At 47.1% G+C, this 16,936-nt stretch overlaps 1 protein-coding gene across 11 annotated transcripts in view; it reads right to left on the reverse strand.

Annotated features, from left to right (window-relative positions):
* The window catches only part of TNS1 (tensin 1), a 483,060-nt gene that overhangs the window by 359,221 nt on the left and 106,903 nt on the right, over positions 1–16,936 (reverse strand). The window contains exon 1 of one of the 11 annotated variants that reach the window (XM_075317050.1): positions 11,650–11,697. The exons of the other annotated variants lie outside the window; for them this stretch is intronic. Within the exon in view, the coding sequence (XP_075173165.1) occupies positions 11,650–11,682 (33 nt within the window). The 5' untranslated portion in view covers positions 11,683–11,697. Of the gene's footprint in view, positions 1–11,649; positions 11,698–16,936 lie in introns of those variants that run through there. 11 annotated transcript variants of the gene reach the window in all.

The following is a 16,936-nucleotide window of genomic DNA, read 5'->3' on the forward strand; positions in this document are numbered from 1 at the left end:
TATTTTCATGCTGCACTTACAGCGCTAAGCAACAATCACATCCAGCTGACATGCAGGAGATAGCAGCAGAGCAGAGGTGCCAGCGTGAAGGTTCAGAGATGGGCACAGAATGGGAACACGGCAATGCCGAGACAAGAGAAAGCAAAATCGACTGATCCGGAGGAAGCAAATGAAATGATAACTTCTAATAGCTTCTCAGGTCTCTGCTTACTGGCAGGGTAGCTGAATCCATGAACAGACCTAAAAGTATGTGTCAGACTGTACGACAGAGTCTGACCTTAAAACGCTGTGAAATCCGCATCACGTGTGAGTAGTTTTCACAAGAAAAAGTTTCCACTGCACAGAGACAAAAATATCTGTTGTGGAAATAAGGGGTTAATCCTTGTGTGAATCTACTGCAGATCCACCTCATACCCAGAGGAGAAATCTGAGTGTAGGATTTAATGTAACACATGAACATATTGCATCCAGTCTACACAATCCTCTGTGAGCTGAACAGTGCAGACTTCAGGCTGATACAATGTTTCAAACAACAATCCTCTGTAAGCTGAACAGTGCGGACTTCAGACTGATACAATGTATCAAACTACAATCCTATGTGAGCTGAACAGTGCGGACTTCATACTGATACAATGTATCAAACTACAATCCTCTGTGAGCTAAACAGTGCGGACTTCAGACTGATACATTGTATCAAACTACAATCCTATGTGAGCTGAACAGTGCGGACTTCATACTGATACAATGTATCAAACTACAATCCTCTGTGAGCTAAACAGTGCGGACTTCATACTGATACATTGTATCAAACTACAATCCTCTGTGAGCTGAACAGTGTGGACTTCAGACTGATACATTGTATCAAACTACAATCCTCTGTGAGCTGAACAGTGCGGGCTTCAGACTGATACATTGTATCAAACTACAATCCTCTGTGAGCTGAACAGTGCGGAGTTTAGACTGATACATTGTATCAAGATTTCCCACAACTTTTATAAAAAGTAGGGTTAGAAAGAAAAGAGACCCTTTTCTTTCTAACCCTACTTTTTATACAAGTCGTGGCCAACCATTGGGCACCGCCAGGTAAAATCCCCCTGCTGGAAGCCAGTCCAGGAAAATGGGCAATGGTGGGGGGATCCTGTCCAGGAAGGCGGCCTGCGAGCACCGTGCCTGAGCTGAGCACCGCGCACACTTCACCGTATTACATCTGTTCCTACTTTAAAAACTTTTTTCTGCTTTTTGGAGCCAGACGAGGCTGGAAGTAACCCAACCCCTCTAGAAAACAATAGTCACCAGGAGGTGCCACAGCTGGAGGTGGCGTGGAGAGCCCGAGTCTTCCCATAGACAGTAAAAGTCAACAAAGTGCCCCAGGACGATCCGTCACTCAATGGTGCCCCTTCTGTGGTGATCTTTCACCTTCCAGACTGACCACAAGGAAACCCTGAGGACTATACCAAGAGGGTGTAAAGAGAAGGTCGTGCCATGGAGAGCCCCTCCTGACCCCAGAAACTTGACCCCTAAGAGGACAATGTGAGGGGCTGGAGGCGTCCAGGGCAAAAACTCCATTAGTTGGGTCCTTCAGACTTCACAAAAGTGAGTGTGACCGGTGGGGAGGGAGGAGACGTCTTCATTAAACTCCGCGAGGCACTGCCAAGTCATCCAGGACACACAATGAGTACGAACACTCGGGGCGCGATCTGCTCCGCTCTGGATACAATATATAGAGAAGGAAAGTGAAAAGGATCTGCTCCGCTCTGGATACAATATATAGAGAAGGAAAGTGAAAAGGATCTGCTCCGCTCTGGATACAATATATAGAGAAGGAAAGTGAAAAGGATCTGCTCCGCTCTGGATACAATATATAGAGACGGAAAGTGAAAAGGATCTGCTCCGCTCTGGATACAATATATAGAGAAGGAAAGTGAAAAGGATCTGCTCCGCTCTGGATACAATATATAGAGAAGGAAAGTGAAAAGGATCTGCTCCGCTCTGGATACAATATATAGAGACGGAAAGTGAAAAGGATCTGCTCCGCTCTGGATACAATATATAGAGAAGGAAAGTGAAAAGGATCTGCTCCGCTCTGGATACAATATATAGAGACGGAAAGTGAAAAGGATCTGCTCCGCTCTGGATACAATATATAGAGACGGAAAGTGAAAAGGATCTGCTCCGCTCTGGATACAATATATAGAGAAGGAAAGTGAAAAGGATCTGCTCCGCTCTGGATACAATATATAGAGACGGAAAGTGAAAAGGATCTGCTCCGCTCTGGATACAATATATAGAGAAGGAAAGTGAAAAGGATCTGCTCCGCTCTGGATACAATATATAGAGAAGGAAAGTGAAAAGGATCTGCTCCGCTCTGGATACAATATATAGAGAAGGAAAGTGAAAAGGATCTGCTCCGCTCTGGATACAATATATAGAGAAGGAAAGTGAAAAGGATCTGCTCCGCTCTGGATACAATATATAGAGAAGGAAAGTGAAAAGGATCTGCTCCGCTCTGGATACAATATATAGAGACGGAAAGTGAAAAGGATCTGCTCCGCTCTGGATACAATATATAGAGAAGGAAAGTGAAAAGGATCTGCTCCGCTCTGGATACAATATATAGAGACGGAAAGTGAAAAGGATCTGCTCCGCTCTGGATACAATATATAGAGAAGGAAAGTGAAAAGGATCTGCTCCGCTCTGGATACAATATATAGAGAAGGAAAGTGAAAAGGATCTGCTCCGCTCTGGATACAATATATAGAGAAGGAAAGTGAAAAGGATCTGCTCCGCTCTGGATACAATATATAGAGAAGGAAAGTGAAAAGGATCTGCTCCGCTCTGGATACAATATATAGAGAAGGAAAGTGAAAAGGATCTGCTCCGCTCTGGATACAATATATAGAGAAGGAAAGTGAAAAGGATCTGCTCCGCTCTGGCTACAATATATAGAGAAGGAAAGTGAAAAGGATCTGCTCCGCTCTGGATACAATATATAGAGAAGGAAAGTGAAAAGGATCTGCTCCGCTCTGGATACAATATATAGAGAAGGAAAGTGAAAAGGATCTGCTCCGCTCTGGATACAATATATAGAGAAGGAAAGTGAAAAGGATCTGCTCCGCTCTGGATACAATATATAGAGAAGGAAAGTGAAAAGGATCTGCTCCGCTCTGGATACAATATATAGAGAAGGAAAGTGAAAAGGATCTGCTCCGCTCTGGATACAATATATAGAGACGGAAAGTGAAAAGGAGTCGGATCTGTTGAAAATTTTTGTTATGGAAAGAAAATAATAAAAAAAAATATTAAAATATTTTACTTTCAAAATGGAGTTCATGTATCAAGGTCACTGGATGCGAGCGGTGGTCTCTGACAGAGCGGTGGTCCCTTGATAGAGCGGTGGTCTCTTGACAGAGCGGTGGTCTCTGACAGAGCGGTGGTATCTGACAGAGCGGTGGTCTCTTGACAGAGCGGTGGTCTCTTGACAGAGCAGTGGTCTCTTGACAGAGAGGTGGTCTCTTGACAGAGCGGTGGTCTCCTGACAGAGCGGTGGTCTCCTGACAGAGCGGTGGTCTCTTACAGAGCGGTGGTCTCTGACCAGGGGCTACCTATTGGATATAAAACTACAACTCCCAACAGGCTTTAAAGTTAAAGGGTTTATCCCAGACTAGAGCAGCAAGGTCAATTATATCACATCGGTCCGACTCCCAGCGTCCGCTGTAAATAGCAGAATAAAGGACTATGCAAGTAACCGCAATACCAGGTACAGCCACTAAACGTATGGGGCGCTATCTGATAAAGAAGAGTGCTCATGCTGCAGCCCTGCGGGCTCTTAAAGGGATATTCCCATAATTGTAAGTCATCATCTGTACAAGTCATGGGTAAGAGCTTGCAGATCAGTGGAGCTCGGACCAATGGGACCCACTCTCCCGAAAACGAGGCTGTGAAATGCGCAATTGAAATGTATTAGTCGCCTGGAAGTGGAGCAGGACAGATGTGTGCAGGTTCTTCCAGCGAGCCCAGAGCATGAATGGCAGGGGGGTGTCGTGCGCCATCGCTGCTCCATTCTACAAGGCATTTGTGAGCCCCCATTGTCAGGATCTGTCGGACCTCACCAATCCACAAGTTATCTGAAATCTTTACACACTAGGAATAACCCTGTAAGTTGGTTGAGGAGTCTTCAACTAAGTTCCAGAAAACCCTTTTTGGAGAGTTGTCCAGCGCCTCTGTTACATCAGGGGGTGCGAGGCACTAAGGACGTGCACCTGACCCATTATTAGGTGTGAACGGTGCCAGGATTGTTGTCGGATATCTCATCAATCCAGTGTGACAAAGGAGGAGAGACCCCAGGAAGAAAGGAAAGCGCAGAAGAGGTGGAGATACCCCCGAATACGGGGAGCAGGGGACGCCGGGGCTTCAGATGACACCAGAGGCTCAGAGAATGGAGGGCACAGTGCCTGCCGGAGACGCTGCCAAGAGGGCGCGGTGCAGAGGGCCGCATGGAGCCTCCATTGTACTCAACTGTATCCTGGCCAATGTTTACAATCAGTCAAGAAGCCCAGCAAGAAAAGGGTTAAAGAGATGTTTTGGGATTTTTTCTGTTTTACAACAATATTTAAAGAGAACCTGTCAGGAAGATTTTACTACTGACATTATCAATAAGGCCGAATATTACACTGCTGAAACAATAAAAACCTTAACTATTGTGAAGCCACATGCAAATCAGCCTCCAAGTGCACTGGGGGCGTGTCAAAGGGCATAAGCCCACCCCCATTTAACCTCACAGCTAATCTGCATGTGGCATAAAAGCTCAATGGCAAAGCACGGTCACATCAGATAATTACAGAACAGGTAGAACTAATGGTTCTATTAGGAAAGCTGGTAACACAAAATCAAGAAAAAAAACAGCTCTGGAGTATAATACTGGAGGTAACTCAGGATCAGTAATGTATGTACACAGTGACTGCACCAGCAGAATAGTGAGTGCAGCTCTGGAGTATAATACAGGAGGTAACTCAGGATCAGTAATGTATGTACACAGTGACTGCACCAGCAGAATAGTGAGGGCAGCTCTGGAGTATAATACAGGAGGTAACTCAGCATCAGTAATGTATGTACACAGTGACTGCACCAGCAGAATAGTGAGTGCAGCTCTGGAGTATAATACAGGAGGTAACTCAGTATCAGTAATGTAATATATGTACACAGTGACTGCACCAGCAGAATAGTGAGTGCACTCTGGAGTATAATACTGGAGTTAACTCAGCATCAGTAATGTAATGTATGTACACAGTGACTGCACCAGCAGAATAGTGAGTGCAGCTCTGGAGTATAATACAGGAGGTAACTCAGGATCAGTAATGTATGTACACAGTGACTGCACCAGCAGAGTAGTGAGTGCAGCTCTGGAGTATAATACAGGAGGTAACTCAGGATCAGTAATGTAATGTATGTACACAGTGACTGCACCAGCAGAATAGTGAGTGCAGCTCTGGAGAATAATACAGGAGGTAACTCAGGATCAGTAATGTAATGTATGTACACAGTGACTGCACCAGCAGAATAGTGAGTGCAGCTCTGGAGTATAATACTGGAGGTAACGCAGCATCAGTAATGTAATGTACACAGTGACTGCACCAGCAGAATAGGGAGTGCAGCTCTGGAGTATAATACAGGAGGTAACTCAGCATCAGTAATGTAATGTATGTACACAGTGACTGCACCAGCAGAGTAGTGAGTGCAGTCCTGGAGTATAATACAGGAGGTAACTCAGGATTAGTAATGTAATGTATGTACACAGTGACTGCACCAGCAGAACAGTGAGTGCAGCTCTGGAGTATAATACTGGAGGTAACGCAGCATCAGTAATGTAATGTATGTACACAGTGATTGCACCAGCAGAATAGTGAGTGCAGCTCTGGAGTATAATACTGGAGGTAACGCAGCATCAGTAATGTAATGTACACAGTGACTGCACCAGCAGAATAGGGAGTGCAGCTCTGGAGTATAATATAGGAGGTAACTCAGGATCAGTAATGTAATGTATGTACACAATGACTGCACCAGCAGAATAGTGAGTGCAGCTCTGGAGTATAATACAGGAGGTAACTCAGGATCTGTAATGTAATGTATGTACACAGTGACTGCACTAGGAGAATAGTGAGTGCAGCTCTGGAGTATAATACAGGCTGTAACTCAGGATCAGTAATGTAATGTATGTACACAGTGACTGCACCAGCAGAGTAGTGAGTGCAGTCCTGGAGTATAATACAGGAGGTAACTCAGGATTAGTAATGTAATGTATGTACACAGTGACTGCACCAGCAGAATACAGAGTGCAGCTCTGGAGTATAATACAGGAGGTAACTCAGGATCAGTAATGTAATGTATGTACACAGTGACTGCACCAGCTGAATAGTGAGTGCAGCTCTGGAGTATGATACAGGATGTAACTCAGGATCAGTAATGTAATGTATGTACACAGTGGCTGCACCAGCAGAATAGTGAGCGCAGCTCTGGAGTATAATACAGGAGGTAACTCAGGATCAGTAATGTAATGTATGTACACAGTGACTGCACCAGCAGAATAGTGAGCGCAGCTCTGGAGTATAATATAAAATATAAATCAGGACGCTTGGACGGGCTTGATTTGAGTACCAAGTATAATGGAAGATCTTCCAGAAAAATGCTCGAGTCCCCCATTGAGTTCTGTTACACTCAGTACTTGAATTGCAGCCATCCAAGCATTAACTGTTTGTTACAAGTATCGAGCATTATTGCCAAATACAGAGGCCCCTGTGCACAAACAATAAGTAGACCCTTTGCATCCCACGAGCTCATCAGAATACACAATTCCACTTGTTTTGGTGCTGGATGCGGCCCGCCAACCTCTTAGACCCCTGTGCGGCTGCACCAATGATATGTCCGCCCCAGCTGAGCTCCCAAGCATGGTAGCGCGCTCATCACTACTGTCCATCTGTGATACATGCCTGTGTGAGAAGATCTGGAAAGCTGTGTGGCACTCAGAGTTGCTCCATTACCGCACCAATCTTTCCGCCATCACCCTTCTTTCCGCCATCACCCTTCTTTCCGCCATCACCCACCTTTCCGCCATCACCCACCTTTCTGCCATCACCCACCTTTCCGCCATCACCCGTCTTTCCGCCATCACCCTTCTTTCCGCCATCACCCTTCTTTCCGCCATCACCCGTCTTTCCGCCATCACCCTTCTTTCCGCCATCACCCACCTTTCCGCCATCACCCACCTTTCCGCCATCACCCGTCTTTCCGCCATCACCCTTCTTTCCGCCATCACCCTTCTTTCCGCCATCACCCACCTTTCCGCCATCACCCACCTTTCCGCCATCACCCACCTTTCCGCCATCACCCTTCTTTCCGCCATCACCCACCTTTCCGCCATCACCCGTCTTTCCGCCATCACCCGTCTTTCCGCCATCACCCTTCTTTCCGCCATCACCCTTCTTTCCGCCATCACCCTTCTTTCCGCCATCACCCGTCTTTCCGCCATCACCCTTCTTTCCGCCATCACCCACCTTTCCGCCATCACCCTTCTTTCCGCCATCACCCACCTTTCCGCCATCACCCGTCTTTCCGCCATCACCCTTCTTTCCGCCATCACCCTTCTTTCCGCCATCACCCACCTTTCCGCCATCACCCTTCTTTCCGCCATCACCCACCTTTCCGCCATCACCCGTCTTTCCGCCATCACCCTTCTTTCCGCCATCACCCTTCTTTCCGCCATCACCCACCTTTCCGCCATCACCCACCTTTCCGCCATCACCCACCTTTCCGCCATCACCCATCTTTCTGCCATCACTCATCTTTCTGCCATCACTCATCTTTTCCACAAACAGATAGAATCTGCGTGACAGAATGTTTGACAAATGAATTCATATTTCACAGGTTTTAGGACTTGGATCTGCTCCATCCTCTCGTGTCTTCCATATTTCTTCAGTATTGGCCGGTTCTGCTTGGAGCCGAGTGTTTATGTCTTGTGTGGTGCTGTGAGGAGGTCGCACCTTATGTGCCAGGAAAGGTAACTCTATTGTGATGCTCGTAACCATACTACATACAAGAGAGGCAAGCTACCGGGACACCACAGAACGCTGCACCTGCGGCAATGTTACACAGCTGCAATACTGTAGACATACAAGACGGACACTATAGGCTGCTCCATCAGCACTATAGACAGCAAAACTGCACACGAGACCTCTGCATTAGTGATCCCTGGATGTAAATGTAGAGAGACACTACAGGACACTCCAACTGCAACTATTAGGCTATGTGCCCACGCTGCGGAAAAGCCGCGGATTTCCTGAAAATCTGCAGCTCAGGCACTTCCCAGCCATTTCTATGGCATTTTGGAAATGCTGTGCCCACGCTGCGGATTTTTCCGCAGCGGATTTCATGCGGATTTTGATCCGGAAAAATCTGCAACATGTCAATTATTGTTGCGGATTTTCATCCGGATTTTGGCTTTAAAATTGGGGAAAAAAAAAATCCGCACCAAAATCCGCATCAAATCTGCGGCAATTCCGCGGCAAAATCCTTTGAAAAGGTGCGGATTTTGCGGGAAAGCTGCGGATTTTGATGCAGAAAAATCCGCAGCTACATTCTCCCGTGGACACATAGCCTTAAAGCACAGCTTGAAATGTACAAGACAAACACTACAGACCACCCCATCTGCACTACAGGCTTTACAGTTGCACAGATGTAAATGTAAGATGCACTACAGAGCTCCCCATCAGCAGAAGAAGTCTACGGCTAGATAATTTACAGGACAGGCACTACAGACTGCTCCATCTGCACTATTGGCCTATAGAGCAAAGATGCAGTATGCACAAAAGAACACCCTAGCTGCGGTGATAGTCCACGGCCACCCAATTTACAAGAATTTCATCTGCATCATTAGCTGTAAACATCAGACACTGTAGAACACTCCATCTGTAGAAAGGTTCTGCAGCACTAAAGACACAGATAAGCTAAAGAGACACTGTGCAACGCTCCATCTGCATGGGTCCATGGCTATACAGTTGTAACTGCAGAAAAAACACCAAAGAATGCTCCATCTGCATGTGTCCATGGCTATAAAGCTGTACCTGCAAAAAAGAGACACCAAAGAATGCTCCATCTGCATGGGTCCATGACTATAAAGTTGTAACTGCAGAAAAGAGACACCAAAGAATGCTCCATCTGCATGGGCACATGGATATAAAGCTGTAATTGTAGAAAAGAGACACCAAAGAATGCTCTATCGGTACTGTAACCAGCACAGTAGAAGAGATGGGTTGTAAATTCTTGCAGTTTGCATATTTTTCATTATAAGGTGACCAGTGGAGGGCGCTCTACATATGTGAGGTGCAGGATGGAGCCAGCGTATGGTTTATACTAAGCCTTAAACCACTAACCCCACAATGGATCATTAGAGATCTCCAGCCCCCGATGCAGCCGCCAGCGCCGAGCACATGGACCAGCGTCTATGTAACCCTCCATCATTATCTTTACTGCGCTATGATTCCACAATGTTTAGATTCTCTTGCATTTCCTGTGCGCAGCTTGAAGGCAATTTGTGCCACGTGCTGCCAACAAAATAGTGGGTCGTCAGTCGCATGATGCAATATTCCTCACACAGTTTCTTAAAGGCCCCTTAAGAGCTTGCATCCACTGTGTGATCCAATACATTGCTATAGGGGGCGCTCTACCCCCAGCCAAATGTGACCCCATCACTCCAAGACCAATGGGGTTACTACGGTATAGTGAGGCAGAGGATTAAGGTCCCATACAGAGAAAGCCATGGCCACCTCTCCTGGTGGGACAGAGGACAGCGGACCATGACATAGATTGGGGTCCAAGGTAGTTCTGCAAATAAACCAAAGTTTTCTATAGTGGGAATATACAAAGTGCAAGAAACAAAGAGCATTCTAAATATTAATAATGAGTAAATACTGAAAAAGGAAAAGGGTGGAAAAAAAAGGTGCAATTCCAGAACAATGATTGAATCTGGGGGCGACTCCCACAAAGGAGCATGTGGGACATAGGAAACAAGCTTCATCTAAGGTACCTTCCGGCAATGAACTAGTTACTTTCTATCCATTGTCCCATTATTACTTTCCATTGTCCCATTATTACTTTCCATTGTCCCATTATTACTTTCTATCCATTGTCCCATTATTACTTACTATCCATTGTACCATGATACTTTCTATTCATAGTCCCATTATTACTTTCTATACATTGTCCTATTGTTTCTATCCATTGTCCCATTATTACTTTCCATTGTCCCATTATTACTTTCCATTGTCCCATTATTACTTTCTATCCATTGTCCCATTATTACTTTCCATTGTCCCATTATTACGTTCCATTGTCCCATTATTACTTTCTATCCATTGTCCCATTATTACTTTCCATTGTCCCATTATTACTTTCCATTGTCCCATTATTACTTTCTATCCATTGTCCCATTATTACTTTCTATCCATTGTCCCATTATTACTTACTATCCATTGTACCATGATACTTTCAATCCATTGTCCCATTATTACTTTCCATTGTCCCATTATTACTTTCCATTGTCCCATTATTACTTTCTATCCATTGTCCCATTATTACTTTCCATTGTCCCATTATTACTTTCCATTGTCCCATTATTACTTTCTATCCATTGTCCCATTATTACTTTCTATCCATTGTCCCATTATTACTTTCTATCCATTGTCCCATTATTACTTACTATCCATTGTACCATGATACTTTTTATTCATAGTTACATTATTACTTTCTATACATTGTGCTATTGTTTCTATCCATTGTCCTATTATTACTTTCTATCCATTATCCTATTATTACTTTCCATACAATGGCGTCTGATGTTTTACTCTTTTGAAGAACAAACTTATCTGAAAATTCAAATTTAACATCTTTAGTTGAGTTTTGGGAAAATAAATTGGTGGAGGATGCGGGCAACCTATAATACAAAAACGCCTATAGTCTTGGCTGTCCAGCTTGTGAGGCTGGACTCCCAGCAGGCTGTAGTTGTCAGGGCATGCTGGGGGTTACAGTTTCACAACATTTCGATGGCGGCAGGTTATCAGAGGCCCCCAGCATTGAGTCCAGGCGCCATTACATTACAATCGTGCAGATTTTCACATATGAGTTGGGGTCCTAATACAAATAATACCCCCGCGCTCCATCATCGGAAGCTAAATGACAATGGCTGAACGTTCAAGGTCTCAAATGTGAAGCAAAGGAGGATAAATACAACAGCAAAGTCTACCATCACTTGGGGGTCATCATCGGCATTTGGGGGTCCCTGAGCAGATTGAGGATTGCAGTATAAAAGAAACCTGAGACGTGGCTCTCCCGGAATATTGCAGACTATAACTTGGGGGTCCCTACGTATTATCACACCAGCACTCGGGGGCGCTCAGCGATTGCAGCCTGAGAGTCTAGTTACAGAGTTTCTTTTCGGAACATTGAACAATGCGGGAGCTTTACTTGCAGTCCTATGTAAAAAAAAGTAATAAAACATAGAAAACTCATGGATACAGTCAAATGACAAACTCTTTTGTGCTACATCTGTATCAAATCTCTGCTCGCCACAACACCGGAGAAGAAAAACTGGAAACAACGTACCCAGAGCAAACAGGACAGACACAGCCAGGTCATTCTGGGGTCCGACCGGGCACGGGGGACACACAGGGATGCGGTGGGCATGGTGGCCAATCCGATGAAGAATCCTTATGCCAAGGTAGAAGTGACACTAATCCATCCGACCCGGGCGCCCAGTTCCATAGTGGTCAGGTAACGTATAGGGGTTAACTCATTCACTGCCGCCACCTTGCAGATGTATGGGGCCCTTCGCCAGCATAGGAAGAGGATTCCCGGTTTTCCCGGATCCGTGTCTCCCTCCTTCCTCTCTACCTCCACATCACACTATGAAGTCCCTGCCTCCTTCTTTCTGTCTCTCCTAGTTTTTTCCTCATCCTCACATACATCAGCCCTCACACCTCCTGAGGAGAGGGCGGTGCGGACACAGAATCCATCCCTCGCCCCCTCCTCATCTGCAGGCTGCCAGCCACAAGCAACTTTTTAGGGGAGAGAGTAAAAAAAAATGTAATTCTCTGGTATTTCCTCTACACCCTACACCTCAGCCCCGTCACCCCACCCCCACTTACACCTCCGCGCCCTCCCAGGGAAAAGAAGGGTCTTTATATGTGTCACAAACCACCGGGGGGGTCACTCAGAAATCCCCCGCGCTGGCTACCAGTACGTCACAATCGGGGGGGTAACAAGTGGGGGTCACCCCTCCTTTATACCTCCCGACCGACAGACAGAGCACGTGACGCGCTCTCTAGCGCCCCTCTTATAGTCAGGCCAATTATGGAATTGCCCGACAATAAGCAAGGAGGCCGCTATACTACTTATGCCGATTATTGAAGGGTCCCCGGTGAGAGTAAGGTATATATTCCCCCGACCTCCGCGGGCGGAATATATAAAATCTCCCCGAATCTCACGGGCCTCCCCACAATAATCCTTGGCACAATTCGCTGCCACCAACCGATTTACGGTAACTATTAGCCGAACACACAGACGTGGGATTCAAGATCGAGATAACAGAACAGCCCAAGATTAATTATATAATTTAATCAGCCTAAAGCACACTAGAAACTACAATATATACAATAGGGAATCTACAGAATATACATATGTCAGAGTACAGTTACAGATAAAGCATGGTTTACAAACAGGTATGCAATTCAATCAGTTACCTTGTGCGTCTGGCCACAGGGGGGCGCTGTAGACCAGGTTTCTAGGAACTCCCGCAGATGTTTCCTGCACGTGCCCCCAGCGAAAGAACACTGGAAAATGGCCGAAGTAGGGTTATCAACCTGGACAAATCCAGGTCCCCTCCTACCTTCGTGACCTCACAGGGAGCACTGCTCCACCCCTGGCTTGAGTTATGGACAATATCCCAACATGGAATATGGGCCATAACTTTGCCTGGGAGCGTCGTAGGCGGACGCCAACGCTCTCATTGTGACAGCTATGAATTTAGCCACAGAACGAGGGGACTCATGACCTGTCTGCCAGTTCCCCATTGGCTGATATCACGCCTGGGGCATTTCCCAATGTCCTGCTCCCATAAAAAGGGTGTGCCGGCATCGTCCGCATGCGGAGACACCATTTTTATGGTTGCCATATTTATCGGAAATATGGCTTGCGAGATATGAACCATTTTTTACTGGAGTCGTTCTGTCTGGCTATTTCCATAGCCTTGCTAACTAGCTAGCAGCTCCTACTACAGGGTGACGGCAGGGAGTCATCCTGTGTCCATTGTTCCCACACCACCTCATCTCCATATCACAGGACATGGCCATGGAGGTGTAAGTGGAACACTGAGAACAAGAAGGGAGGGGGCACTGCCAGGGAGTGATGAGGGACTATGACTGGAGTCATAATTCATCTTCATATCCCGGGATTTGCCTCACAATATGGCTTCATGAGTCGACGGATCGCACGTTCCCTGGAGTGATACCTTGTAACAGAGAAGGACCCGCAATCCCCGGAGGATGAGACTAGAATCAGCCGGATTCTGCGCCATGAAAACTTCTGCAACTTCCAATAGATTCTGGGGCAGATTTACTAAGATTGGAGCCTCCTCCACCCCCGAAAACTAATGTGAAGAGGAGCAACATGCGCCACATTTACTGAAGGGTACATGAATAGTTAAATGTGGTGCATCAGTGCACAAAAAGTGTAACTGTCAGCTCCCAAGAAGTGCACACCTGTGCCCCCCTGCATAACCCACCTGTGCCCCGCCCCCCTGCATAACCCACCTGTGCCCCGCCCCCCGCGTAACCCACCTGTGCCCCGCCCCCTGCGTAACCCACCTGTGCCCCGCCGCCCAGCGTAACCCACCTGTGCCCCGCCCCCCAGCGTAACCCACCTGTGCCCCGCCCCCCAGCGTAACCCACCTGTGCCCCACCCCCCAGCGTAACCCACCTGTGCCCCGCCCCCCAGCGTAACCCACCTGTGCCCCGCCCCCCAGCATAACCCATCTATACCCCGCCCTTGAGTAACCCACCTGTGCCCCGGCCCCCTGCATAACCCACCTGTGCCCCAGCCCTCTGCATAACCCACCTGTGCCCCGGCCCCCTGCGTAACCCAACTATGTCCCCCTGAGTAACCCACCTGTGCCCCGCCCTGCCTACTTTTCTTACCACTTTAACAAATAGTGAAAGACTAAAAAAGGTGAACAAACTGAGTTGTTTTATAGAAGAAAAAAACCCGAATTCTTCCGTTTGTGTTTAATTTCCACCATTCCTAATATTCCTGCTGGCTTTAAGTGAATGAAAACAGTGGTCAATGCAGACAGGATCTTATCATGTGTCTCTGTATATACAGGGAGCTCCCCCTAGTGGTGGCTGCAGACAGGATCTTATCATGTGTCTCTGTATATACAGGGAGCTCCCCCTAGTGGTGGCTGCAGACAGGATCTTATGTGTCTCTGTATATACAGGGAGCTCCCCCTAGTGGTGGCTGCAGACAGGATCTGATCATGTATCTCTGTATACAGGGAGCTCCCCCTAGTGGTGGCTGCAGACAGGATCTTATCATGTATCTCTGTATACAGGGAGCTCCCCTAGAGGAGGCTGCAGACAGGATCTTATCATGTATCTCTGTCCACAGGAAGGTATCCCCCTGTTACGGTTGCTGCGAGCACTGGAGACTATGTCCAGATTTCTTGCTACTGCACATGTGCGAGCACTGGAGACTATGTCCAGATTTCTTGCTACTGCACATGTGCGAGCGCTGGAGACTAAGTCCAGATTTCTTGCTACTGCACATGTGCGAGCGCTGGAGACTAAGTCCAGATTTCTTGCTACTGCACATGTGCGAGCGCCGGAGACTAAGTCCAATCTTGGAGCCATTGCACATGTGCGGGTGACATCATCGCTGACACGAGGTCACATGTCTCTGACACCTTCTATGCCGATTGGTCGCTGGTCATGTGCTTGTGACGTCTTGCTCGGTGATAGGCCAGCATGACGTCACTCCTGTCGTTCTGGCAGCGGATTGGCTCTGGTGTCCTCCATCTTGGATGAGGCACAGAGTCTATATAAGACCCTGACACACGCCGCATGGTGCTCAGTCCTCTTGGTTCATGCATATGAGTAGACGCTCTGTGCGCGTTCCTCTAGGCATTCCTCTGTCTATGCTAGGTGAGCGCTACCGGCAGAGTAGCGTTCTTATACCTTACAGCTTCGGCTGCTGTCCGTATCCTTACCTCTTAGGGGAGCGGACATAGGCAGGTGCCTGAGGCACATGGTCTGGCTGGGCCTTGTGATTCTACTCGTAGGTGGACGTTGCCGCTAGGGTAACGTTCCTTATACTGCGTCTGGCAGTTGTTCGTATCCTCGCACACTAGGGGAGCGAACAGAGGTAGGAGCTTTGTGCGGCTTACGCTGCTGTTCGTCTCTTTTGCACCACTAGAAGAGCGGACCTAGGCAGGTGCCATATCTAGTGGTTCGTGTCCTCGCACACTAGTGGAGCGAACGCAGGTAGGAGCTTTGTGCGGCTTACGCTGCTGTTCGTCTCTTTTGCACCACTAGAAGAGCGGACCTAGGTAGGTGCCATTTCGCACACATTGCCTTTGTCTCTGTGATTATTAACAGAGATCATTCCACACACCCTCCAAGTAAGGGAGGAATTGCTTTACTTACTTATTATATCCTTCTGTGATTTAACAGAGGTATTGCACTCTGCCATAGTCTGCAGCAAAGTCTTTGCACGGTGGACCCTGACTGTCTGATACTCCTTTCGGTTATTATCAGACAGCCCCCCGTAACATTAGGACTGAGCCAAGGGTCTGGCAGTTATGGCAGAATATCAGCAGTTACACCGTTACATACAAGTACTTGAGTCACGGCTCAAGAGTATAGAGGATAAACCTCAGACCATGGTGACATCTGCACATGATCCTCGACTTGCTCTGCCAAACAGATATTCTGGCGATGCCAGATCATGTCGTGGTTTCATTAGTCAGTGTCGGATACACCTAGAGGTCAACTCTTCTCGCTTCTCTACGGAGAGGTCCAGAGTAGGCTTTATCATCTCCTTACTTCAGGACAAAGCCTTAGAATGGGCGACTCCCCTATGGGAGCGCTCTGATGTGGTTACTCTGAGACATCAAGACTTTCTTGATGCTCTTAAGGCGGTATTCATGGGTCCGCAGGTTACCCATGATGCGGCCCTGAGACTGTTAGATCTATCTCAGGGTTCGTTATCCACTAGTTCTTATGCCATTGCTTTTAGAACTCTGGTGGCAGAACTAGATTGGCCAGAGAAGGTGTTGATTCCTATCTTCTGGAGAGGGTTGGCAGGCTATGTCAAGGATGCCCTTGCTACTCGTGAGGTCCCTGCTTCTCTGGAGGACTTGATCACAGTAGCAACGAGGATCGATGTACGCCATAAGGAACGTAGACTCGAGGTCTCTTCCTCACGCCCTAAGCATCGGGCTATTCCAGTTGTTGAGGGTCCACTACCATCTTCCTCAGCATCTGAAACATCTCCCACTCCTATGGAGTTAGGTCATACGTTCTCCAGACTATGCAAGTCTGGTCCTCCTATATGTTACGTATGTCGTCAGGCTGGGCACTATGCCAACAAGTGTCCTAGTCGTCAGGGAAACTGCCTGGCCTAGTAACCATTAGAGGGGGGTTACTAGAGACGTCTTCTGCACCCTCTAAGTGTTGTATCCCAGGTCAGCTCTCGTTATCTGAGAATACATGGCCTATTATGGCTTTTGTGGATTCCGGAGCTGACGGGATTTTTGTGTCCTCAGGATTTGTAAAGGGACACAATATTCCCTCTATCATGTTAGAGGCGCCTATTCCTGTCCGTGTTGTTAATGGAACTA

This window comes from Anomaloglossus baeobatrachus, chromosome 7 (genome assembly GCF_048569485.1).
Source record: "Anomaloglossus baeobatrachus isolate aAnoBae1 chromosome 7, aAnoBae1.hap1, whole genome shotgun sequence".
In the NCBI taxonomy this organism is placed as follows: Eukaryota; Metazoa; Chordata; class Amphibia; order Anura; family Aromobatidae; genus Anomaloglossus; species Anomaloglossus baeobatrachus.